Below are 27792 nucleotides of genomic sequence, written 5' to 3'. Positions count from 1 at the left end.
CATCTTGAAATGGCTGACATTACAGAGGGTGTAAACTAAAAACTGGCCTTTAGGGCAAGAGTAGGGTGGAAAAGAGACAAGATAAAAATGGCTACTTCTGGCAAATTTCAGTATTTCAGAACTCTTTATAAACTGTCCTCTTGTAACTCCAGTAATATTCTACATGATAGCAAAACAGGTTAAAATCAGACTAATATTAGTTCATTTCTAGTGAAGGTCAGGCACCATTTGTGGATCTCAGTAATCTGCAGCAAATCAATCCAGCTAAACCTCTGCATACCTTACCAGTCAGTGCTGGCTAATCACAGTCTCTGAATAGTGCAGAGAGAAATCCAAACCAATCCAAAGACTGAAGCCTCTGTAAGCCAGCAGAGGTCACAAAATCTTAAGGCAGGTTTGTGGACTTTTCTCAAGTTATCTTCTGTGGCTTACCAAGTATGTCCTGCTACAAATGTACTGCTGACACTGCTGGAAACATAGCAAGGCATCACTTTCAGAAACTGCAGACATGCAGACCTTGCTAAAACTACCTGAAACTGCTGCCTGCTGAATGCTGGAGTGGATCAGCCACTGCTGCTCACGAGACCATCAACAGTGAGGACAAGAAGTGTTTAAAATCAAGCCAGTGATTAATACACAACCACATAGTATGCTTTGTGAAACAAACAGACTTTACATAATGTCCCAAAATACTTTAGCATTAGATAACAGGGCGAGGAAGGGAGGGATTAGGTTGCATCAGCAATGGAAAAAAAATTTGAGAGTTTAGATGTGTAAGCGAAGCATAAAGCAAGGAATGGGGCAAACAGGAAAGGCTGCACTGGATAAGGGACACACCTTGAAAGAAGGTTTATCTGCTAGTGTGATAGAAAGACTATAAAGCAAAGGGAAACTAAAGCCACATGTAACAGTAAAAGAAGGGGAAAGCTCATGATATATCCACAACACAGCTCTCACAAACTACAACTCACTCCTAATCTGAGAACAATTTCACAGAGCACTTGACAAAACTCAATGTCTGTGTATGGTTACATAGCAGAAAAAGGACTACTGAAAGGAAAAAGCAGCAATTGCCCATCAGAAATCCCATTTTGGCTCTGGAAGGCACAGAACTGCCCTATGGAGCCAGAACTGGAAGCATTTTGCTAGGTTTAACGCAGGCAAAGACTCAATGCTTCCTCACCCCACACTGTCAGGGAACAGCTCTGATCACTGTGCAGGACAGTAGAGTAGTGCCAACATCAGACAGGAACTCAAGTGAACTCACGGCAGTTCGAGACTTGCAGCTCTGAGGGAAACTGCCATGGAAAGGCCAGGAGGAGGGGAGGATGTCTAATTGATTTTTACAACTTCACTTGAATTATTCTGCCGCTGTAAAACAGTCACTCTAGCATGAAATATGTGGTACCACCCTGACAAATGAGTTCTAAATAATTGAACTGAAAATCAGTCAGAGCAGGTTTCAACAGATCACATTATAATTGCAGCTATTAACAACACATTTTTTAATGCAGCACAAGTTAGGTATAAAAGTATGAGAATTCATCTGAATGCTAGAAATATATTTTCAGCCAGAAGCTCTTCCAAGGCCATGCAGTTCAGCCAACCCCAGATAAAAGTGATACACATTTGCCACCACGGGACCAACCCTGGCAGTTGCTGAGGACATGCAGTTTTCATCACCTTTCTAGAATTCAGCTGCATGTGTTTGGTTTCTTCAGCAATTGCACTTACTCATCTTTGCATCACAAACCTACTTGTTACTATAATGATACGAGCAATGGCTGGAACTCTTAAATCCTATTTTCACAGCAGAGGACAATTTTCTCTCTTTTACCTTAGGTTCTTTTGGCTGACTTTGCTGGAATTATCCTCTCAAAATGTTATAACTAACAGTTATTTTCATCACAAAACTATGAAACTTACAATCACATTTAAACTCTTTGCACGTATTTCGATAAAAAAACCAAAGCAGCATTTTCAGCCTTTTATTTCTTATACCAGCCAAAAAGACAAGCTTGAAACCTAATACCTTAAGTTTATCCCAGTGGGCTACAAATATCATCTCAACCCGGTTAGAAAAATCTGATGATTGAGCTAACTGCTGAACTCAAATGGTAAGCATTTGTGGACCAAACAGATTTGTCAAATGAAGGAATAAAGATAATTTTAATCGATCGCTGTTACTGCTAACAAGATAGGATTAATCTGCAGCAAAATGAGGTACAAAAGTTGCAAAAAAAAGGGTCACTTACTCTGAAGATCAAAGTCATCATCTGCAGAAAGCTGATCATTCCCTGCCTTCAGAGGAAGGGCACAGGGAATATTACATAAGGAATGTCATTAACATTTGCACTGAAAAAAACTTTAAATTAAAAAAAAGCTATTGCAAATATAAGTGTGATTTTATCAAGAAATAGATTTTTTTCAAGCTGTTAAAATAATTTAACATTTTGACAGACCTGTTTCTAATTCTGGAGAGATATGAAGTATGTTTGCAAATTAAGAGTAAACTGCTGTCTTCCTTTTTATATGAAATTTTCATATATCTTCAGGAAGACAGGAAGGACGTGAAGTCATAAAAAAGCCAAATTGGACACTTCGGAAGTGGGGTTTGGTGAGAAAGGAGTTGTTTTGTTTCGTGCATTGGGTTTGGCCGGGCTGGGGGGGCGTTGTTGTTTCAGGCTCGGGTAGTTTGTTTTTCTTCACTAGCAGCAGTGCTGTTGGACACTTTATAGTGTGAGCCAGTGAAGGAAAAGGGTCATAAATGAAGATACTGTGTCTTTGAAAGCTTCCTCAGCCCTTGGTGCTACTTTCTTCAATATGATAGACACAGAAAATATCTCAGTGAACACACACATTCAGCATATGATGTACTGTTAATAAAACATATCGATGACAGATAATTCACCATAATATGAAGTAACTAGGCTGTATAGTACTAAGATTTTCATTATTTGATTCTTGAAATAGTTATTTTATCTCTTCCATTTTCCCTCCTACATTTTTAGAACAAAGACTCATTTTAAAAACCTGTGTGTACATCTGTGTTAAAAAAATCACCTAGAAATTCACACTTCACACAAGAGCATAAAACCTCTTCATCTTTAGCAGGTGCATTTTGTAGAGGAAAATTAATTACAACTGCTTAATTAAATGAGATCTAAGGAAATCTGAAAAAACTTCAATATACCTCTTCTCACTGCTTTTTAAATGACTTAAATAATAAGACTAAATAAATATTTTTAAAATAATTAAATAATCCAAAACATCTTCCACACTGGAAGTCTACAAGATAACTGCAGAACTGAAAATGGTTTAAATTTCTTTAGTCACAGTTTGCTTCCACAGCTAACCACAGTTTATCCACAGTTTGCCTCAAGAAAAGGATCCATGTAGACAGACAACTGATGAAGTTGTCTAAATATAAAGTTCCAGTCCTCATTGAAAATTACAGATACTGTAAACAACAACTACTCTTACAAAAACTTGTAAGGAATTGTTATTAAAACAGAGCTGAACAATCCCAGATTAAGCTGGTACTTTCACACTTCAGTAATAGGATCCCCTGGTCACTTGGTTTTTGGATTCATGCTCACATCATTTGCATTGTGTTAGCAAAAGCCTATCTTTTTATTCAAAGAGAAATGACAAATTAAATAGCTAAAAAGTTTACTACCAGGTCTTATCAAAAAATGTACTTTTTCAGCCATTTTCTAAGCAAAATGACACACAAGTTTACATTGGAAAAAACCCCAATCAAATGAGTAAGCAACTCTCACACTCACAGGCACAGCAACCTAAGAAAATTTACAAGAGGCCAAGCACCTTTTTTCTGCTGTTCAGCTTCTGCTGCACTTCTGGAGCCTTCACTAGCTGTTGCACAAGACCAAAGTCTGCTCTACTGGGTATCTGTATTTCTCATAGTATTCTCTTTAGTTTCCAAGCCAGTGCATGTTTCTCCAGTGTCAGTCTATTTTAACAGAAACTGTCCATGTGAAGTGTAGGCACAGAATTGTAGAAATTACATGGAGCCTTAAACATAAGTCTGGAAAAGATTACAAGATGATATTTTAACCACGAACACATCCACCAGAGACAGACCTAGGAGAGCTGTTCAAGACTGCTTAAGGCAATGTTTGCATTCACAACAAAGGATTAGGATACAGCCTCCAACTTCATCAGGCACTGAAAAAGAACCCTTGTCTGAGGCAGAGAGGTTGGCAGCTGTCACAGGGTAATTTTGGATCAGGCAAACACTTGCCCTGCGATTCAGGTCAATGTGAACAGAATGTAAAGGTTTGAAAGGAAGTAGATGTTTGTCAACAACAAATCATGTATATGGGCTGCAGTATCTTCAGCCATTTTATGTCAGTTTAGCTGTGGAAAAATACAGTTCAAAGATTTTTATTTCTAGTTAACTCTACCTGCAGCCACACACGCCCAACTGTGGCTTGTAAGCATAAGGGTGAAATTTTCAGACTTTTTGTTTCTAACATTACTATTTTGCAACTATTTTTAAAATATCCACATAACTACATTCTTTATTTAAACACCTGGGCAGAATTACTCTTTCCAGAACAAGGGCTAAATCTATGTCTGACATGTAATAGTATAAAAGAAAATGGTATATCAGGAAACTACTGGTCTGAGCTAAAGGCATCTCCTCCTAGTGTTCACTCACGACTTCAGTTCTACTTGGTTGTGATCAGAAGATATGCAATGTATGGCTGTTACCTACCTGCCAGAACCCGCCTGTTCTCATTTTCTTCATCCCCTATTAGATGCTGTTACTGTGGTGTGGCTTTTTCAAGAGCAGGTAAGGTGCAAGTCCTTATGACTAAAGGCTATTACTAGTTATGCAGATTACAAGACTTGTCCATCCACAAACTGGGTTCAGGCTGAAGCTATCTGGCATCTAAGAATAAAGAAACTGGTAAACTCATAAGCAGAAAAGTTAGTACATAATTATCTTCCCTAGGCTTTTGGATAACTCAGTGAACAAAAGAGACTGGACTGTCACAAATGTAAAAACTGAGAGAATTCTACAATGTGCCTTGGAGCTAATACTCTCACTTTTCCCCAGTGACAATCCCTTGAAAATATCAGTGATAGACTCATTCTTCAGTTAAAGCCTCCATCCAATCAACTCCATTTCCATTCAAAATCCTTAACAGCCATGGGCCAGAACATTAAAAATGTTAACACAAACCAACATCTAAACTTCTCGTGGCCTACAGTTTGTGAACATCTCTGGTATTTATGCATCCAAGGATAGGCAAGAGCAGAAAACAAACTTGTTCTTCTCAAGGTGGATATTTGAAACTATCAGGTGGATATGCCGATTTTAGTCAGAAATTCAAACCTCGTATGAGGACTCAACTAAACAGAGTTAAGACCAGCATGAGCTCTATGCACCCGTTACACACAAGTGAAGTTACAGAAATTGACCTTTATTTAGTAATCAGTTTCTTTAACTTGTTTTTGATACAAAGTGACATTTTCATTTAGTACAGAAAAATCCATGTCAGAACAGTACCTGTCTGTTTCAGTTGTACCACTGGAGTCTACTATGATCTCAAACTTTAAAAAACAAACAAAACAAACAAAAAATTGAGATAAACAAAAAACAACTTCTGTCCCTCACCATGAGAAGTACTTCAACTACTAATTAATCCATTCAATTTTATATTTATTAATTTATATATACAGTATTATAATAGTATGGTATAATACTATATATATTTTAGATGTTTTTATAGTTCAGAATACTGTATATAGTGTATAGCTACATAAATACTATAAAAAGTATTTTGAACTGTAAAATACCAACTGTAAAACAGAATTTAAATTTAGGACCAGATCTTTCTTGAAGAACTGTGCAAGAAGAATCCCTTTTTTTAATTATAAAAGCTGCAAACAGAAGCAAAATTACAGCCTGTAGTGTAAAATTAGAACCCTACATAATGAAATGTTAGAAACAGTGACTGAGAAGCAGGTCTACTCAAATAATATTTTAAAAACAATTAAAATACAGTACCGAGGAAACATGGCACAAGAGACAGAAGAAACAGGTACAAAACCTGTGTTAGGAACACGGAGTCAGAAGTGCAAAAAAACAAAAGGGAACCGATATAACAGAGTTTGGTACAACAGGTAAATAAGTATTGCAACCAAAACTAAACCATCACTTATTTTTTGACAGTGAAAACACTAACAATTTAGTACCTTTCTAAAGGCTTTTAACCAAAGCCCTAAAACTGTGTCTGCTCTTAAATAAAAACAGTCTATGTGAATGCTACACACTGAAGTACAAAGCTTAAGAATTACCCTGCAAAATTGCACCAACATAAGCTTTCCATATTTACAGTATCTAAAAGTGACAGAACACAGCATGCTAGGCCTAGTTTATAACTCTACCCCACCTGTACTTAATCCAGGCCCAACAACCAAAAATTATTATTTGTCAACACAAGTTAAACTTGGATTGCTTAGATACATTATGATGTTTAAATATTAGCTTCATGCATAAAACGAGAAACGATATCTTTGACAGACAAGCATTGACAAGATACAAACAGTGGTCTGCCCTGTGTAGGAGTGTACTTCCTTTTGAGCTTACTCCCAAGACGTACCGATTCAATCCCACATTATTACCTGGTTGTCAAGTCAACAATATGCTTAGAAATGGTCAAAATTGTAACTAAGAGTCACACTGTGCATAAACTGTCCGCTCATTCTCAGAAATTTCACTCCATTTTGGAGAGTTACCTCATTAAGTGAAAGGACACAGAGTTAAAAAAAGAACAAAACAAAACAAAAAGACATTCAAGTAAACAGCAAGAACCAAATACTTTGAAAAGGTTTTTGTAAACGTGTCATTCTACAGGGTTTTGCAGCATTGTTAAATTCATTACTCATGGACAAACACACACAGGTCACCACCCTTGTGACAACCTGTCATATGTACACGTACGATGTGAGAGACAAGCTCGGTGAAGTGATGATCTACCCTTCCCACATGCCTCGTCAGGTCCTCGTGTGTTCAGTGTTATCATTCCCCTTCACAAAACAGAAATCACTTATGGATATCTTTATAAAGACAGAAATGAACTGAGTCCGTTGGGTAGAAAGTTAGTTGGTTATTTACATCTGGAAAGTAGTTTCACAGCAAAATAAATCTACAGTGGGCCAGCTGGGATCCACAGGACCTTGTTTTGTTCTTGGTCGACAGTTGACATAATCTGAGTGCAAATGCTTGAAAGGGCTCCTCCCTGGACAATGCCTGCAGAAAAAGAAACCCCGCATACAAATGAGATGGGAACAAACAGTTATGAGTAATTACCAAGAACAGTCTTCTGCATTTATCTCCGAAGTGTTTATCAACAGATCAGAATAAAGCAAGTCAACTCAGTATCTGACAGATGAATGTCTCTATTAAAAAAAAATAAACAGAGCAAAGAGGTCAAGCATTCAACACACAGTTTCTTTGCTAGCTCCTAAAACAATCCAGGGAAGTCAAGGAACTGATGGCTATAATCAGCTAAGACAACTGTTTTGTAAGTGGCCTCCATGTACTATTTTCAGAGGCATCAGGTGGCAAAGTTTAAGTCTAAAGATGGTCAGAACCTGCTATAATAAACCTTCTCTGTTCAACATGTGGCGTTAAGAGTTTTATATTTACGGGGTAATATACATAGAGACTATAGCTGTAGCAACTAGACACTATTTACAAATATTAGAAGTAAATTATGAGCAGCTCACAGATCACTGAGCTAAATAAAACAGCAGTGGTTGCTACTCCAATTCTTATCGTCAACCAGATTCAAGGAACAAAACACCAACAGCAAGCGACTCCCAGAAAATCAATTCACAAGATAAATGAACACCTTTTATTCTACCCTTGCTAAACATAAAAAGTAAAATGCCACTGGCACATGAGAGGAGAACATACTGTCTTCAATACTTAAAAATGGAGGAACTTTTTGACTTAAGAAATATGTCAGCCAGCAAAGCCTCTGGCTACAGCTACCACTAATGCTGAAAAATTATGGAAAGTCTTACACAGCTTAAGGCATAATTTTTCTTTTTGAGAAGAGAAAATACGATGTCACACAAATATACAATATCTGGCTCTGCAATATATACTACAGTTAATGATGTCAGGTGACTTTGGATACAGAACACAGTAACTGAAAAGGTCTATGAAAAATGACAAATGGCAGGCAAGAAGTGATTCAGATTATACACTGTGTTCACAACTTGGTATAGGAAACAAAGCCAGCTTCAAAGTCCTTAGTCAAAAACTGAACTCCCTGAAGTAGTTAAAGAGAGTATGACCTATAGCTCCATGACTAACCTAATAGATAAACCATGCCTATATCTATCTAGATACTATCTACAGGCTCATTTCATGTACAGTATTATAACTTCAACAAACTTCAATGTCAGCGCAATTTGAACACCAACCCTCTCTGACTACCAGCATCTGGAAGTGTTGATGACAGCTGGAGCCCACTGCACACTGGCACCAACAGAAGGAGGCCCTTCCCACAGGGCATCTGAGAAGACACATATAAGACTCTCTCAGACTGAGTGCCCCTTCCACTGTCAGACTCAAACTAAAATGACACAAATGCCTAAACAAGAAGCAGAAGATAACATGTGGTGATGTAATTTGGCCATGTGCATGTCAAGTTCTCTGTAGGTTTAGTATACACCACGTAAAAAACGTTTGTATGGCTATTATACAACATTTTGTTGAGAACACATGGCTTCTCTCAGGATGCACTGAGAGAGCTCTAAACTAAACACACCCTTTTGTCTCTCTGCACTTGGCAGTTATGCCTCAAAATATTTCTGTAAGAATCCCATTGTTCAGGAGATGAAAAGTTAGGTTTTAGCTAATAGGGTGTTTGCTCTTCTATTTAAATTTTGTTGCCACGAACATCAAGATACATTCAAAAGAGTGGGGATAAAATTCTAGATATGTGGAACCACATAGAAATATACTCTGAAATGACCAGAGAATCTCCAAACATTGTTTGGTTTTCTTTCTCTAGTACAAAATACTACAATCCAAGATTGATTTCATAATTTTATGAAGTTAAAAAGGCTTCTAAAGTTGAATTTAATTATTCCAAATTCCAAAGCGTGCTCAAGAGACCTTGGACATTTTTTTTCATTGTTGAAACATTTAAAGTACGTCTCACAAATCAAAATCACACAATTACAAAAGGGAGGTTGAGGTTAGAACGGACCTCTGGAAATCATAATTTGTTAGTTTAAACTACCAGGGGTTTCTGTTGTTTTTTACAATTTAGAAAACCCTTCTACTCCTTACATGGTATAACACTGACAACACTATGTGAAATCATCAAATCTTTACCACACTTTCTATACTACTGGCTAGTAATAAAACCTTTTCAGAACCTCTTTAGATCATAAGATTCTAATATTCAGAACAAAGGAGATTTCTATCTTGACATTTCCCCTTCTGGTAAAATAAAATAAGAGAACATGAGTTAGTCAAAAGGGAAGGCAGAATGAAAAAAACCAAGGTGCTCATTGAAAGGACATGGATCTTTTGAATTAAAATGCAAATGGATTAAATTACCACTGTGTTCCTACTGAAAGTTTTATTAAATACTAACCTGTAAAGTACTTGCTATACTCCTGTTCTATTTTTTGAGCGGTCTCAAATTGTTCTTTGGAATGCTTTTGTGTAACTTTGTCCCTCAAGAAGATTGGGTCTTTTTGCTCTCTGGAAAAAAAAAACAAGCAAAAGAGAAAAAAAAAGAGAAACACCTTGTGTAAGAGTAATTTCTTTAATGGACTTGAAAAGAGTGCCTCTAGTTGGGGAAATAGGAACGGCTAATTCACATGCAAGTAGACTCCTAGGCCCAGAGTGCCATCTACTGTGTCTCAGCAGCATCAACAGTCATCAGGATCATTTCAGTGCTAACAAATTTATTTGCTCTCAGACCAAGACGATATTTCTTTAAAGTTTCAGAGACTGGGAGGCAGTGGATGAAGAAAGAATATAAGTTTTTGCAGTTCATATGAATTGGATCATCATCTCATATACATGCCAGTACTCCTTACACAAAGCTGGGCACAAGTATCACTCTTATAAGGACTTGTGAAGTATTGAGCACCAAGTAAATACAGTATTTCCATGTTATCATATCTATGACACATTTTTGAAATTACTCTTTTTCTATTATACAAGCTCTTGAAAATAAAAGATGAAAAAACAGAAATACAAATGCCAAAATAATTATTTAAAAACATAATTACTAAACTAACCTATCATTGCTGTGGCGCATTTCAGAGAATGCCAACAGAGCTTGTGCTATATCGAAAAGGGTGTTTGGACAACCTTTTGGTGCATACAACAGGCAGACAAAATGTGCCACTGAAACTTATACTGATGACTGCCAGAAACCCTTGCTTGACTAGTTTGACCATTGTCCCTTTCCAAAAAAAAGGAAACAGCTGTAATGGTCACAATTTCACTTCCAAAGTGGGTCAAGACATAACAGTTCCATTTATCATTTAAGCACACAATCCTATAGTGGTAATGAAATACACCTCATTGCTCTATGTCCTGTTTCTACTTTCAAGTAGTGATACTTATCTTCTTTATGAAATAGATAGTAGTCAAATTTACTTACAGATTAAGAATATAAGAAGTCTTCAACTTTAGATACAAAGACAGCACAAGTATAAGATCTCTTAGCAAAATGTTCCTCAATATTCATGCTGGGAGATTATTTCCCTTCTTGCCAAATCAATCTATCAAAATGTGTGAAGGCTTTTTCAAACATCAGGGGAGGGACTGGCATTTGCACGTCCTGTGCTCTGTTCCTGGCTATACTCAAACAGGAACTTCACAATTACTGAAAGAACACAGCCTGAGAAGACCACAGTATATGCACTATGTGGCAAAAGGGGACTTCCCTTGCTTTGTTTACTGGAGAATGAAGGTGGGAAAGCTGAGGCTATGAATCAATTGGCACTGCACCCATACTCTTGACCCTTCTAAGAAGATGAAGAACAGCTGTTTGTCACAGTTACTACATCAATGGATCTCACCCATGTCAGTCTTACAATGTACCACAAAGGTTGGCAGGAAAGATCCTCCTAGAGGAAATTCAGTTTGGTCTCCATGGATTTCTTTGATAGATCCACTTAATTGTCATGCAACCCAAATGAAGTTAAGACCATATACCTCCCAGTGGGTTTTAGGAGGACTATTTTCCCCGTTTTACAGAATCTCAGAATGTTCTGAGTTGGGAGGGACCCAGAAGGATCACTGAGCCCAGCTCTTCAGTGAGTGGCCCATACAGGGATAGAACCCACATCCTTGGTTTTATCAGCACCAGGCTCTGACCAACTGAGCCAATCTCCATGGCTGTCCTAAGAGATTTAAGATGACTGGGATGAAATAGTCAATAAAGGTAAACTTAGACTTATTTTAAGGTAGAATAAACATCCCTGAACTATACCCCTCACAGACTTACTTGATTTGTTTAGCATTTTTGTAGCGAATAAAAATTACAATAGGGTAGATATGAACACTGTGGAGCCGTTCGATGGCATGAGGAGCGATGTCAAGCAGACAATGACAATCCTAAGATCAAATGTAAATGCAAAACACTCATTCAGTTAAAGAGCACAAGCACACATGCAAATCCCCCATTTCTTCCCCTACTTAAATCATAACCCAACAGTTTTGCCATACATATAGCATTTTGGGACTACTGAGCAATTTGCACCCAAAGGATTTACAACAAAAGATAAAAGATGAAAAATTGCAAGAAATTGCATTCATAGTACCAAAAGCATGCATTGATAGAAAAAAAATGTACTTGAAGGACTTATGACATGAAAACTTAGATTGAAATATATGCATTACACTTTTTCAAAGTTTAAATATTCCTATTAATTTTCTCTTTCAGAAATCATGAGCAAACACAAGTGTTAATAGGACTTTCCATGTGGTTTGACTGAAAACTGTAAGCAGTGAACAGACTTCAGGTAACATCTGTCTCCAGGATTATGATGATGTTTATATTCTATATGACTGCATTAAACTGAATAGTTTAAAAAATTAAATCCTTTTATTGCAGGTGATAGAGGATGGAATTTAAGAACATTATTTCTAACTTTATTTAGTAATACTGTAAAAGAATAAGAACATTTCTATTTCTATAAAGGTGAGCTCATTTTAAATAGTCACATGCAAAAGTAAGGTAAGTTTTATTTTATTTAGCAGCCTGGGGAACAGTTCTCTGAATACCTTAAAGGATGGCACTGCTAACATAATTTCCACCCCGCAATATAAGTATGTAAATTGTACAAAGAACTACAGCATTAAAATTGACTCACCTTTTCTGTTATCTCTTTTATTGAAGCTACAGTTGTCACATCAAAATGTCCACTCCTCCGTTTGTAATCGATGAACAGACAATCCTTCACACCTCGCTCAATGGCTTGCTGAGAAGCTTTCATAACCTCTGTTGCACACAAGAGATCCCCTTTCATTACTGTTCCTTAGGCACAGATAAGGCTAAGAAGACAATGTCTGCAAATTCAGATTCTCGAGGTGCTATCCGTCTTCGTGTTGTCATTTTGTTGATTTATACAGATGTTACTGCTGTGTATTCTAAGCATGGGTAAAACAGCTGTATTTGCATACTTACCAAGAGGACATCTACAAAATTTTCCAGGGGATTCTTTGACCAGCATGTCTTTCACAGCATCAAGCAAAGGTCCTAGAATAAGGACAGGCCTAGGGGAGGTACAGTCCACTTTCTGGACACGCTGATAAGCCAAACTTGCAGAATCTACACACACAGAAGATATTTATTTGTAAAAGCATATATTTCCAGGCATTCCTCAAACAAGTAGAAGTATCCTTATAGGAATTATGAGAAGACCTCCTCTGCAAGGGAGGGCAAAGGGCCCTTGACGAATACAAAATACGTTTAGTCATAACTGAATTTTTTCCACTTGACAGTTGCAACTAGACATTTTTCTAACTGAACCTATTGTTCAATTAAAAAAACGGAACTCCTTACCTTCCCCGATCATCCCTAAAATTGTCAACAATACACAATATTTGATATCTCTAGCTTGATTTGTTGAGCTCTTACAAGGTAGTAAGCATTATAACCAACATGATTTTTCTAAAGGAGTGAAGAAATAAAAGTGAAGATTTTGAATGGTGCACAGGATTTCTGTCTAGACTAAGCAACCTGGACTGAAATTAAATAGTTGAAAGGAAGATCAAAACCATGCATGAAAAAGAAACTCCCTCTCCAAATGAAATAGTAACGCTAATAGGTCCAGGAAGAAATTAAGAAAATGTTTTGAAACACACTGGCTTGTGATTTAATACAAAAAAAAATTCTTATTAGAGATAATGATCGCCATTTGTATTCAGAGCAATTAGAAAGTAACATTATTTGTTGTGCTGTGCTACACCCGATTAAAAATGAAAGAGAAGTAAAGGCAAAGCCCTCCCAAGTATAGCAAAGGTACTTGCCATCCAAGAAAGGAATTGAGTCTGTACTGATTGTATCTAGAGCCAATAAATCTTTTCCATCTTTGGAACCACTGCGCTTATGTTTATGCTTTCTTCTGAAGAATGACCTCCTTGCTGCTGCTGACAATGTCTTAGATGAACTGTTTTCATCTTTAGCCTCAGACATGCTGTGTCTCCTGTAGAATTCCTGATCCATCCTAGAATAAAACAGACAAAATGGCTGCTACTTAAAGTTATATTTTTAATACTTTTGACAGTATCACAGCTGGTGATGCTGTGCCTGATGTGCCCCAGGACATTGTCATTTCTAGTTTACTATTCAGCAGCATTAAAATCAACTTGATACAGCAATATATTTAATTCAATGTATATTAAAGTATGCCATCCTTAAAATTACATCTCTAAGTATTACAATCTTCCAGAAAGAACAGAAGCAAGTCTTTTATACCACATCTCACTAGTCAGACTTGTAAAGACAAATACTTGTTAAAGATGCATCCTGTAACCTCGGTCACTCACATATATTTACTGGGAATCTGTCCTCTTTCCAGCTTCTGAGCATTCTCATCTAGCTGCCAAGCCATCCAACAACCAAAATTTCCCTGTGGTAGAGTGTCATCCACATACAAAATGTCATCTTTCTTAAAGCTTAAATCCTGCTCCATCTCTGCCACACGGTCATAAAGTGCTCTGGAAAGGAAGACAAACAGGTTCTGCAACTGGTCTCCATCAACTCAAGGGAAAAACACACCTTTTCTGAAAGAACTTAACAGATTAGTGGCATGCTCTACATCTCAGGAACACATGAGTGAAAAGTGAGAGAGAGACTTGCTATACTAGACTGTGTATTTGCTGCGAGGGAAGAGCTGGATAAATCAGTAAATTTCAAATTTAAAAAACATGGCAAAATTTATGTTCCCCCTCTCTCTCATATGATAGTCAGCATATTATCCTAACAGCCTTTTGCTGTCATTACCAGTCATGCTCAAATACCTGATGTAGAATCCATCTCCAGGAAGTTCTTTTATCTTATTAAACTCTTCTATCCTATATTGAGTCTTTATTTTGATATTTTCCCCAGGCTTCAACATTTCAAGATAAGCTTCCTCAGCTGTTTTATTTCGCATGTCAATGGACCCATACTGCAAAACACAAAAATAAACCTTTAGATGTGAAATTGTATTCTAACAAGCCACAGAAGTAGCTGAGCTTGTAAAACATGCAAAATTAGTTTGTTTTTCTCACTTGCAGGTTCTCTATATGTCTTGTCACTTGAAACTCAAGTACAGTTTGCACCTTAAGATGTCTAGCAAGAGATTGAGACATTGGCGTGGAAAACAGAAAACTCAAGTGCAAACAGCAGACAGGTACTGTGAGAGAGCACCTCTTGAGAAAGTGTTCCAAGTGTAAGCTGAGAATCATAAAATGCACACTGAAAAAAAATAGTATTTTTAGGGATAGCAAGTGGTCTGAAGGAAGTCAAACATGATTACAAAGCAAAATTTGGATACTAGAAGTTCAAAAGGAGAATCTCAGTGCTCACTTGTGTCTGAAAAGCTCACAAAGGTTTGTGTTTATCACCTTAACAGTCTTGACAAGTAGATAAATATTCTCATTTCAGATACAGAAAGCAGAGTCAAAGACACAATACCTGTTTTTCCCTAAACTCTCTTTAGAATTTCATAGTGGTAAGACCAATATTGTTCTCTGTTTCACAGTATCTTTCACATCCTTGCCTCTCTCCTACATACAGCAATTGGATTCAGAGCTTCCCATTTAGATGAAGGGAGCAGTTGTTAGTAATAACAGGTAGACATATGTGAATCCTTCCAACTTTGGGGCATCCTGTGCTATCAGCAGTGATAGTACTCCAGGTTCACATCATCCAGTTCCTCATGTGCTGCAGCCAAAATTCAAGTTTGCTCTCTGACCATTCTTACCTGGGTTTTGGGGCAGGAACTCCACACTCACAGAACATTTCACACTGTGGGACAGCACAGCACTTGGCACCTCCCTCTTTATGCCATCCCAGCCACTAGTCAGTGCACTGCAGACATTTCTGAAGTGCTTACCTCAAGTATCATGTCACCCAAGACCAGTCCATCAGGTCCTTTTGCTGGGCTGTCATCATCTACATCTGAGACAAATATTCCATACAGGTTTCCACCACATATCTGGATCCCAAGATCAACTTGGGATTTTTTAACAACAACAATTCTAGGTTCAGGGGTCCTTTTGTTTGTGTCCACAGGGCCCCTTTCAACAGAAAGAAATAACACATGTACTAGAATTGAAAAACTTGCCATGCATAAAATCAATTTGCCATCTGAAGAATATATATTTTTATAAATATTACTCAGAATAGGTCACCTACAGACAGAGTCTTCAACAACAAACAGCACCTTTCCAACTAAACCAATCTTGCAGAAAGCTTTCTTCATTCCTTGCAGACCTCATGTGTCAGAAACAGTCTGAAAACATGTACATTTCTGTCCTGGGGTCCACTTAACTTTTCTGCTGACTTATTTCAACCAGACACAGCATTCACAGAAGTACACTTCCTGATTTAATACCCTTCATACCCACCCTGACCATTTATTTTCCTTTAAGACAGAGGTTTCCCTCTCTACCTTAAGGAATTCCGTGGACTTGTAGTTGGAGTGGTTTGTTTGGATGGGGGTGTCATTGTCCCTTCATCCTGCTCGCTCACAGTGTCGATCACGGAATGATTGTCAGGTGTTGCAGCTCCGCTGCCTTGGGGGGTGGAATGATTACTCACAGGTTCTAAGCGAGAACTGTGACAGGGAAAAAAAATCAGAAGAAAAGACTGGTGGGTTAATGCCAAATATTTTCCACTCAAAATTTTTAATTTGGCTGTAAGTCAATTTTAGAATAACGGAGATAAAACCCAAACCCTGTAACTCAAACGGGCATGCCAAAAAACATATGTTCACCATAAGTCTATGAGAAAGACAAAGCTCTCTTTTGAAGTGTGATCATGCATCAAAATAGGATGGGTAATTTCACCAGGTCATTTGCCTTCTGTAATTAATATTGGAAATTATGATTTTGGAAAAGAAAAAAAGTAAAAAATACTTGAAGTATTAAAATTTTATAATCCTAGGAAGAAGTCATCTTGGATTTTATGTTAGTATATTTAGGGATTATGCCTAAATAGAAGAGAAAATATACTTTGATGCATCCAGCATTCTTCTTTTGACAAACATGCATTCACACATTATTTTTCAAAGCAATCACACTTATCAGCACACGTGTGCTCACATTTGCAAACACATTAAGTGTACAGAAGTTAGCTATCAGCTAAATAATTGTGTGGACAGAAGAGCTATCTTTTTCCAGGTCTAGCCAGCCTTACCTTGACCGTGAGTGATTGCCAAGCTGATACATGTGTGGGTTATACTGAGCCAGAATAGTGATGGTGTCGCACTGTTGCCCAATGATTAGTCGAGCCTGTTGCTCTGTAGCATTTCTCAAATTAATTCCATTAAACTATGGGAAAATTGCACAAACCAGAATGTCAAGTCTGCAAATGGAAACCAGCAAGCTCATTCTTTCAGTGTCCTAATTAGTGTAATGTCTAAATGCTCACTTACTCCCACTGGAGAAAACAGGAGAATGAAAATATTGCTATACAGTGATTTCTAGGGTTTACTCCTTGGAAGGAATCATCATAATTTTCAAGTATTTTGTAACCTGACAAGGAGTTTAACAATACTTTCACTGTTAAAAGACATATATATTCTGATCTGTGCTATGATTTGATAGAAATTGGTTCAGATCCCCAGTATGAGTAAATTCAGAATTTAAAGATAAATTCAGATCTATTCAGGTCTATTTTAGTATCAGAAACACACTGTGCAACAGAAGGTGCTTTAACACAATGTTACACTTACAAAGCAGTTCTGTACTTTACAAAATGCTACTCCATGTGTTTATCTAACACAGTATGCAGAAACATCATTGAGCCTACATAAATAATTTTTTAACCAGGTATCTTAGCTAAGAATATGGCACAGCAACAACAGCATGAAACTTGGTAAAAGCCAGCTGCTTGAAAATGTACTCCCCTTACCAGGCAGAGTATGGGGTTGGGACTGAAGTTTAAGATTAAGATTTAAGTATGGAAACTAACTAGCTTAAAATTTAATTGGATCTATATAAGACAAGATGAAGATATACCATCAAAAGACATTCTTTTTATGATAAACCCTAAAAATGTCACAACAATCACAATCATGGACTATTACAATAGAGTGTACCCTTTGCTACATCTCACAGTGCACAAGGTTTCTCAACGTAGTCGTTTTGGGGAGGGCAGATATGGCTGCAGTCATACAAGCTGATTTATTAAACCTTAGCAATAGGAAGCAAGCAATTACCTCCAGTAACTGATCACCATATTCAAGGCCAGCTTGATGGGCAATGCTCCCACCTGTTACTTTAGAAACAAATATTCCACCATTTTCTCCGCTCACAATGGAAATCCCGAGTGGCTCAGAACCCTTCTGCACTTTAACATGGCGTGGCTCTTCCATGTAGGGCCTTGTAAAAAGAAATTTAAAACTGCGTTGGAAAAAATTGCACTTGAATCACCACAATACCAAAGTTACATGCAATATTTATGCCTGTCTGAACTGTAATAATAAAACAGCTTTGAACAGTTACTTAAAAAGCCCCACTAATTGTCAACAGTCTTAAATGCATTCCTTTATCACCATGCAATGTACGGTGGTAGAAGTAAGTGTACACCAGGTACATGACTGCTCCAAAAATGATGGTAAATATGAACTATAAATAGAATGGTCATGAAGTTGATAGGAAAGAAGCTTCCAGATGCATATTATATGAAAGTAATTGAACTACTGTATATAATATGCCCTTGTAAAACCATATTCTAAAAGGGTATGTTACAAATACAAATGCTGGGAGTCTTCACTGCCAGTGAAAATAAACATAATGAATAGTAAGGTGGTAAACCAAAGGACAACAAAGCACAAATATAATATTTCATATTTGTATGCTGGGAAACACAAATTAGTAATGAAAATTAAGCAGTTGCAAACTCAAGCCATTAGGACAGCAGTTTGCATGGTAGCATTACAATTACCATGCAAATTCTCCTCAGGGCAATTATCCAAACGTAAAAAAAGCACAAAGTGCGCAATACTGCTCGAGAAGGACAACCTTAGATCAGGCCAACCTCAAACTCCTTAGTGATGAGAACCTAGGCCTAGGAGCCACAGGGATTCTCAGAAAAGACCTATTACGGAACAGATATCTGAAAGATGCAGAAGATTTGAGAAGACAAGAACACTTAGAACAAGACAAACAGAAGTAAGACACTAGTAAGTATAACAAGAAAAAGGCTTATACAAAAGAATGCCCTGATACATTCCCCTTTCCTACCCCCATATTTGGGATGTATCCACCTGTACAAATGAGGCTGGTCCATCCATGATGTGCATAAACCAATGGTAGCCTTCTAAAAGTCCTGGCTTTCACTATTATAAACTTTAAAATGTCTACACAGCAAGAGGCACCACCAGGCATTAACAGTTGAGTTCAGTGCAAATGAAATAGCTTGGGCACCAGGTGTGGTGTATTTTTTATTTTAATACTACTATACTGCATTTGACATGCATTAATTTGAATGTTTTCTTTCCTAGCACTTCATTATGCCACATAGATGTTAGCTAAATTGTGCCAACTGCTTAAACTATTTTATTGTGCTTTTCAGAAACCAGAAGAGTTAACTGGACTTCACTCACTACCACCAAAGTGATCGAGGCTGATGAAGGGTATCTTTGGAAAAAGTAGGATTTGAGGCTGGGGACAGAGGGAAGGGGACATTTTTCATAAGTGTGCATATTGCCAGTCTTTGAAGGGATCTTTTTGGTAGCCTTCTGCAGCAGAGGCACAATAGTTTGCCAGCTTATTAATGCATAAGAGATAAAAACTGTTGGCTGCTGACATGAATGCAAGTCTGGAACTCAGCCATCTTACATCACCATTAGAGGTAATGCCCTCAGCAATTGCTTAGCCATGTAGTGAACTTATTACTGATGCTCACATTTTTTGCATGTAACCTAAATTAACTAAATTCTGATAACTTGCAGAAAACTGATTATTTTTTCACTCACTTATGAGCGTGTAAGCAATATTATATGAAGTTTCTTCTTGTCACAAAATTTACCAAGGTCTATTTCTGCATTAAAAACTAAAATGGCATCTTTTGGAGCTTTGTCTGTTGTACCTGCTTTTTCATCTACCACAACCATTTTTAAATTGTTTCGGATTGGAGTAAGAAGCAATCAAACCCATACAAATGTATCTGAGAATTCTAGTAAGAACAGAATGACAGATAACTATGCCTGTACAGCAAAGCACCAATAAAGTAAAAAAGAAGGATAACATTTAAAAGGTGTTTTATTTGATAAGCAGTTTTATCAAAATCAAATTAAGCATTTCTCTATAATACTCAGACTGCCTGCCAGAATCACTAGACATGGAGTAGAGAAAAGAAGTCCTTATTGATGAGATCTTTTAATTTTCATTTAAATTAAAATCAACAGAACAAAAAGAAACATTGAATTTTTTAAAAATCTATTTAATTATTAATTTCATCTGGGGAAAGGCCAAATGAACTACTTGTATTTTGTGGGAAACTGAAAGCTTATACAACCCCCCAAAATTTGAAAATTTCTTAGGATAGATTTAAGTAGCTACTTTCCTAAACTGAGAACTGTTTAATAGTTTGTTTTGTTTAAAAAACCCATCACCAAACCTTAGAATTATACTCTTTTTGAAAAATCAATTCAGACTATGGTTTATCCATAAGCACAGCAAGAGCAATGGTGCTGGAACCTGGGTGTACGTCAATAATACGATCAACATTAACAAAAATTGTTATTTCCCAGAGATCAGAACATGTATCTTGTGCTCAAAGACACAGAGATACAGACTGCCAAAACCCCAGCTTGTTCAGCTGAACACTCACATCATTAGTCATGAGAAAGAAAAGACACTCAGAATTTGCAAGTGACAATCAGAGGAACATTTATACAAGAACAGAAGTTGAGTACATGTAGTACAAGTGTCACACCGAAGTAAGAATGTAAATTCACAAAAACCTCTTTACATTTCCTTTCAAATAACGCTGTTCTTTGTATACAAGACATTCTATCAACGCTACAATAACTTAGTCACAAATTCTTCAAACAAGACAAAAGTTTCACGTAATATTTTATGAACAATGTTTTATTACGACCAGAAAATTTAAAATACAGAATATCCTCACAATAGTACCATTCACATTTTTATGGTCAGTGTTTTTACATAAATTAAGCATACAAAAGGGTCTTAAGTTGACATAAATCTAATCTATTTCAACACATCAGAGCTCTTTTACACTGCCAGAATGGCATTTAGCTGCCTTACTGGAAATAAAAGTCTGATTCAAATTTGTGTCTTAGTGTTCTATGCTTTGAATTTGTGTAAACCTTTTCATATATTCAGTCTAGCCAGATCAGGATAAAATGAAAACAGATGTCCAAGGCTGACACTATAAGCAATGTATCTTTGAAATATTCATTGTGAGATATAAGGTCATTAAACACAAAGCACATGTTTTTAAGACAGCTATCACATTAGATTCCAATTCTGCAAGCACATACACATATACTGAATGCTATTACTAGCAGTGGTCCAGGTACAGCCAGAGGGATCAGTCAGAGCAGTGAAATTGCATCTGTATATGTTCTGTACTGTTTGCAGTACAAATGCATCTGTACTGTTCTTTCACAGTTATGCACTCAATTTTTCAGGTTATCTGGTTATATGGAAACAAGGCACAGTGGTTGGAGCACATATTCTGCCACGCTAAGGCACTTGATATTTAGCTATCAGATGTTACTAGGTCTTAATTTTGTTTATATTTCTAGAGTACAGAACAAGGCTATCATAAATAAGCATGTGAGGTAGTTGAACTGAAAGGGTATATTCCAATTTAAACTGCTCTTACTTGGTGTTGCCATTGGTCTAACATGGAAGAAACAAAACCTTTATGAAATCACCTATTCTTAAAATTCACAAAAAGATCTCTTACATACTTTCTAAAGAAAAAAACATTCAGTAACAGGACCTGAGATGCACCTCTGCATCTCCATATTTTTCATTTAAATTAAATATTCACATTCCTTCAGACTAATAAACACACTAAATTTCCTCAGACACATTGGTATTATAAACAAAAAATATGGGGACCTTACCTATCTTTTCTACGTTCTCCGACAGATACGGGGCTAATGGAAATCCTAGGTAATGTAGACAGGGAGTTCTGAGACTGGCTGCTGGTGAAGGAGGACGTTTCCAAGTTCAGAGGTGACTGGGGAGGAGTTATCAAGCTGGGACTGCTACATTCTGAGTGTGACAAGGAGCCTAGGAAGAGGCAACAGGAATTTTAGTGTCCTGCATCTTTCATAGTTGGCAGATCTACCCAGACACAGTGAAAGACACCACACACACCTGAGACAAGAAAGAGGAGTGACTGTTCACTATCTATTAGTCCAGGCTTAGGAAGACCAGATAACTTATTTCAGACAGTGCAAATTCACTGTCCTTAAGGACTCTGTGTTAAACCTGTCCTCTCCAAGTGCAAACAACTACTGCCATGTTCAACAGGAGGCAAGCTTACAGACAAGCTACATCATGAGCATGTCTGAAACGCATGTTAAAGAAAAATAAGACAGGAAAGAAGTAAAACAAAAACCTAATATATACGTTTGTTTTCAAATAAAATATTTATGTGCAGCCCTTCCCTTTACATAGGAGGTACATTACGTGACACCTGAAAAAGATAACAGAAGTCAAGCATGCATCCTACAGAGAGACAGGACAGCTCTGAAATTTCAAACAAGCTTGACATGACGTAGCTTGCATCTTTACCCTGATTGTACCTAAGTACAACCTAAGTAATCTATAGAACAAGTGCCCTGACAGTTTGCTCCCTTTGAAAAGCTACAGAAAATAAACCTCAAATAATTAATCACAAATGAAAGCTCTTTTCCAGAACTCTATTGGCCCAGTTAGGAAAAGCACTGCACACAATACATTAAGGCAGCAGAACATTTGAGCAGTGATGGTAGCAAAGAGTTGCCGATTGCTGTCAGCAAACTCCTGATTCTACTGCACTCCAACTACTGCTTATCTTTAAACAACTTCCACTAGGCAATTTTGAGTGAAGCACTGAAATATTTTCACTGCATTTCAAAGTATAATTCACAATCAGTGATACAACAGTAAGCAAATCACATACTTAAAGAAACAAAAAAAAAAAAAGCATGTCAGCTCACTGTTAAAATTTTCAAGGCATCATTCTAGAAGAAACAACAACTACAAAACATTCAGCAATGGTTATTCTTACTTCTGTCTGAACTTTTACTCAGTGCGCCAGTACTTGAGTCAACCATCAGAAAAAACCAACTTTCACTAGAAAGTTTCTTTTCTTTTTTAACATTTCTCTGGCAAAATGCAGGTTTTGTAACCTTAATAAAATTGTCCTACTTAGACTGTGGCACAACCTGATTTAACAACTGCAAGGGCTTTGTTTTGGTTATGCTGAAAACAGTGTAACTAAAATTAGTAAAATAATTCACCTCTGTCAGAGCCCATCATGGACCTTGGATATCTTGGTGTTAAAGGGATCTTAATTCGTTCTGTTCTGTACTGCAAGTTACTCGAAGAACCTATTTTTAAAACAAGGAAAAATTAAAAAGACAAAAGTAAAAGCCACTACAATTAACAAAAAAAAGTAAATTTAGATTGTACTTCTTCAATGAGCATTAAAGTGACCTCTAAATGATCAAGGCAAAAACTTTCATGATTACCCTCATAAATGTGAATATCACAATTATAGCAAATTATCTTGATTACACAGTCAATATAAACAGAACACAATGCGGCACCCAGTATATATGCACTGTACATTGTTGGATGAAAAAATATTTTTAGTATTTTCCTACCAAATTTAACTTGACTCCAAGTCCAAACAAGAACATCTCTGTTCTCTAAGAATTCATGGGACTTTGCAAAGGGCATTTAAAATATCTGGATTACATTCTGCTTGGATGAATAGAGCATCACTGATACTGGTTGCAAATTGTTACACTCCTTTTTGCTGTGCTTACAAAGCTACCATGCTCTACTCCATCTTTCACAGAGCACGGGAACACAAACACATGTAAAACCCCTAGTTATTACATAATTAAAAATTTAAATAAATCTAAAATGTTAAAATGCCACTGCTATAAAGCATGCATTTGCTTTGGTATCATTAGGCTAGGCATAACAAAATATTTACATGTCAATCAACTAAACATAAGTATACTTTATTTTCCAAGAGTACAATTTACATTTGGCCATTAGTCATCCTTGACTTTTTGTTCAACGGGCTCTCTCCTTTCTTCTCACCAGCTCATTGAACCTCAACCTTTGGCCCTGTGTCCCAACTCTCTAAGGATACTTTTAAAGAATAACAGGCATGGAAAGGAGAATCCCTCACACACAGAGACCATTTCAAAGAGACTGTAAAGAACAAATTAAACACAGCAACTTCCAGGGAACACCTTTAGTCATAAACCCACATAAGAGAAATAAAGCATATTACTTTCTTCATGAAGAAAAGAAGCAAAGGAACACCGGAGCCCTTTAGGCTTTGCCAACCATGACAATCCCATAACGTGAGTACTTAAGGAATTTTCCATTTATAATTTTCTCCAGCATACAGGAATCCCACAGAAAATAAATCAGAAAAGCTGGTTACCAAGTCTGGCACTAGATGGCAATGAATTTGAGCCATGAGATGCTCTTGTACGTGAATTTTCAGAGTAGTCATTGGAGTGTTTATGACTTAGGTCCAAACTCAGGCGACCTTGATGCTGGGAACTACATCAAAAGAAAAGCAGAATAGGGCAACAGTTAGAACTGGGCAAAGAACCTCAGCAAACAGAAATTGGCCAACAAAAAATTTTGGTTAGCCCATGTACTGAATAAAATGAATGCTTCTTTCATTTCCACTTCCACATTGTCCCATCATTTTATGAACTATTGGAAGCCAGAAGAAAAATAGCCTTGAAGTACTATAAAACAGAAGAAAGCTTTGTTTGTTTTGGCAGTGACAAGAAAAAAATTAGAAATTAGTTAATTAAAAAAATTAATTTCTTTGTCAGTATCAGCCAGTGGGGCAGAGGAAAACCTAATCCATCAGTCACTGAAAGACATGAAAGCAACTGGCACATCATTTATATGCCATAATGGTTTTGAGACCACTGGATCAAAGAACACACAACAACAGCATGTTTCACTCTGCACTCTACCAAACTGCTAGAATCAATTTTACCCTAATGAAAAGAAAATTTTAGTGAGACATAAATTTTAAAACACCTGGGATGCAGATGCTGATGACATATTTGGCTGGCAACTGACGGGCAATTGCTGGTGTGAACTCTATGGCTCCAGGCAGTATAGATTGGATTTCGCATGACAGCAGTCACTGCAGGACATGGTGCTAAGCTTCTTGGTACTGTCCCTGCTTCAATGATAAAAGCATATTCTTATCAACATTATTAGCATATAAAGTCCAGATTTAAAATACACCTTAATATTTTATAATTATATATTTTAACATTTACACATATGATAAAAAAAAATATTAGTACACAAATACATTATTAAGCACCATATGACACCTTTTTGATAATACATACATGTTTAAAATCTTCTTTATAATTCTGTAATGAGTCAGTAATAAAGTGGATTATATTACCAAAGATGAAGCCATTCACAGAATATGATTTTCATATGTGCTAGTAAATAAAAGATTTTCTCTTTTCAAGTACAGAAATTTTTTAACGAGGAATAGAAATTCAGAATTTAGTCATCCAACCAGCATGCAAGATTTTATTTAGCACTTCAACTGACTGCAGCTATAGTTATTCTGGTTCCTCTCTTTTGTTGCCTCCAAGAGTCCCACTTCTATCGTGACTTTCAAATCTAATATTTATTTCTGAAACTTATTACTCAAGCTGCTTTAAGTATATTAATCCTTCAGTACTAAACAAAAATCTAACTTAAAATTTCCTCTTAAATGAGTTGGTAGGATAGAACACAGTAGCAAAAATTTCAAGACATAGACTCATATTGTCTAAAATTGTCTATAGTAGGTTTGTGCAAAAGTTATTGTACCAAAGTATCATGCTAAGATAAAAGTTAACTACAAGATTAGACATAATACTTTTAATACTATTGCTACTGCAATTAAGAGACAAAGTGAGAGAAGAGTAAAAGAAATCAAAGAAGAGCAAAAGCTTCTTGGTCTGAGTTTCTCTTGAGCATGTCTTTTCAACTGATTGGGGCACCATTACTTGAAGCTGTTCATTGTTCCAGAGACACGGATTATTACCTTCATCTTCTCCAGTAAGAATAAAATGTTCCATAGCTTCTAGAACTTACAGGAGTTGGGGGCTTTACAAGAAGAGAGGATAAACCCCTAAAAATCATTATCACCGGATTGGAAATTTAATATACAACTGCTGAAAACTGAAACCTAAAATTAGATACTAAAGACTGAGCAATCTATCTAAAAACACATTTACCAAATGCTTCTTGACTTTACAAATTAACTAGCATACAATATCTTAATTACCTCCTTAAATAATCCACTTAGTCAGTACCAATTCAAAACCTGCTAACATGAACTTCAATACCAAAAACTGTTCTATCAACTGAGACAAAATGCTGTTTACTGTTCCACCTGATTATACTGATATATATTGAGCTTCTTGTGAGTGCCCTTTTCAGTATCTTAATAACTCAAACACACTCACATTTAACCTTTCACTTCGATTAAGATCACAGCCTGTGTGGGCACTCAACATTAGACACCCCAAACACTTCCAACAGGTAGAACTTAATATGTTTCACTGCCTGAATATCAGATTTTTTCTTTGGAAGAATTTCAGAAATAAAGCAGCTAAACCCTGGGATACCTTCATTTACTTTCAAAAATACTGAAAATCTTACTTTTCCTCCTAAAGGACAGGCTACACCTTGTTCTGCACTAATGTATTGAGAACTCCTCTGCACAGAAACTGATGAAACACAAATCCTTCAGTCAGAAGTTGCTCAGCTTCCTTAGTGATTCTTAATCAGGCTTCACTTCTTTACAGTCCAAAAGCTGAGCATACCATGTTCAGACTACAACAGACCATGGAAACAGGTTTGGTGAGTCGTGTTTCTTCTGTACTCAACACCACTAATCCCCAATACAGTCCAACGTGGACAAGTGCCTTGGGGAATTCCTAGAAAGCAGTATGGAGTTTGCCACTCACCTGCTGACATGCTGCCAGGGTACAAGGCAGCAGGCACAAAGCCATCGCTGTGCCTAGCAGAACGTTTGGGGGAATATGGCGCCCATTCCTGTAGCTCTGGAGACAGATGCTCCTCACTAGCTGGAGCATATTTCTGCACCTACAAGAACACAGAAATTTGATTACAGCAAGTTAGAGATTCAAAAGAGTAAAACAGCCAAACTATGGGACTATAAGCAACATCAAACTTTCAAGTATCAGTTCCAGATTGTGCCACCACAGTGCTTCTTAGATATTTGTCTTTCAATGATGTCCTTCTATCCATTTTTCCTCCATCCTACTTTGTTACTATTTTTTATTATTTTATAATCTTAGGCCAATGTTTGCAATTTAACTGATACCTTTTACATCAATGAAACACCCAGCATACAGTTACATTTCTCTGCTTTCACAGGATATTTCAGCTGCTATTGTCACTAGTATTTGCTACAGAAAATCTGGCTAAAAAGCCAGAAGGCATTTTCCTCTAAGCCTGCATTTCCAGATACATGTGGAGTAACCTCTCTTCAACAAGCAGTTCAACTTGCTGTCGAACAACAAGTTCTTCTTCACAACTTCTGTCCTGTGTTTAGCAAGTAGACACTGGTGAGTTAACAACATATGTAAGAATAGCTCAGGCATTGACAGGCATGCAGGAGAGCTGCAAATGCAGGGCTCAGCACGGGGCATTCACACATCTGACATGTACAACACAAAATGTGACTGATGCAAGAAAAAAGTGAAAAATAATTATTGAAAATGTACTTGAAGTTTTTTATGATAACAGTATTTTAATTAAATTAAGAATTACAGAGA

At 36.8% G+C, this 27792-nt stretch overlaps 1 protein-coding gene across 2 annotated transcripts in view; it reads right to left on the bottom strand.

Moving 5' to 3' along the window:
• Nucleotides 1–4472: 4472 nt before the first annotated feature.
• DLG5 (discs large MAGUK scaffold protein 5) overlaps nucleotides 4473–27792 on the bottom strand; it is a 98495-nt gene continuing 75175 nt past the window's right edge. The window contains exons 17-33 of one of the 2 annotated variants that reach the window (XM_030951776.1): nucleotides 26959–27097; nucleotides 25013–25160; nucleotides 24393–24514; nucleotides 23227–23316; nucleotides 21841–22009; nucleotides 17953–18115; nucleotides 16929–17062; nucleotides 16183–16347; nucleotides 15625–15808; nucleotides 14546–14694; nucleotides 14072–14242; nucleotides 13553–13749; nucleotides 12708–12851; nucleotides 12394–12521; nucleotides 11526–11635; nucleotides 9654–9763; nucleotides 4473–7285 (exon numbers count right to left, since the gene is read on the bottom strand). In XM_030951776.1, the coding sequence (XP_030807636.1) occupies nucleotides 7182–7285; nucleotides 9654–9763; nucleotides 11526–11635; nucleotides 12394–12521; nucleotides 12708–12851; nucleotides 13553–13749; nucleotides 14072–14242; nucleotides 14546–14694; nucleotides 15625–15808; nucleotides 16183–16347; nucleotides 16929–17062; nucleotides 17953–18115; nucleotides 21841–22009; nucleotides 23227–23316; nucleotides 24393–24514; nucleotides 25013–25160; nucleotides 26959–27097 (2427 nt within the window). In that variant the 3' untranslated portion in view covers nucleotides 4473–7181. The remainder of the gene's footprint in view (nucleotides 7286–9653; nucleotides 9764–11525; nucleotides 11636–12393; nucleotides 12522–12707; nucleotides 12852–13552; nucleotides 13750–14071; nucleotides 14243–14545; nucleotides 14695–15624; nucleotides 15809–16182; nucleotides 16348–16928; nucleotides 17063–17952; nucleotides 18116–21840; nucleotides 22010–23226; nucleotides 23317–24392; nucleotides 24515–25012; nucleotides 25161–26958; nucleotides 27098–27792) is intronic. The other variant, XM_030951777.1, reaches the window with a different exon arrangement.

This window comes from Camarhynchus parvulus, chromosome 6, assembly GCF_901933205.1.
Source record: "Camarhynchus parvulus chromosome 6, STF_HiC, whole genome shotgun sequence".
NCBI classification, from domain to species: domain Eukaryota; kingdom Metazoa; phylum Chordata; class Aves; order Passeriformes; family Thraupidae; genus Camarhynchus; species Camarhynchus parvulus.
Note: the sequence above shows the minus strand (reverse complement) of the source record. Positions and strands in the feature narration are given on the sequence as shown.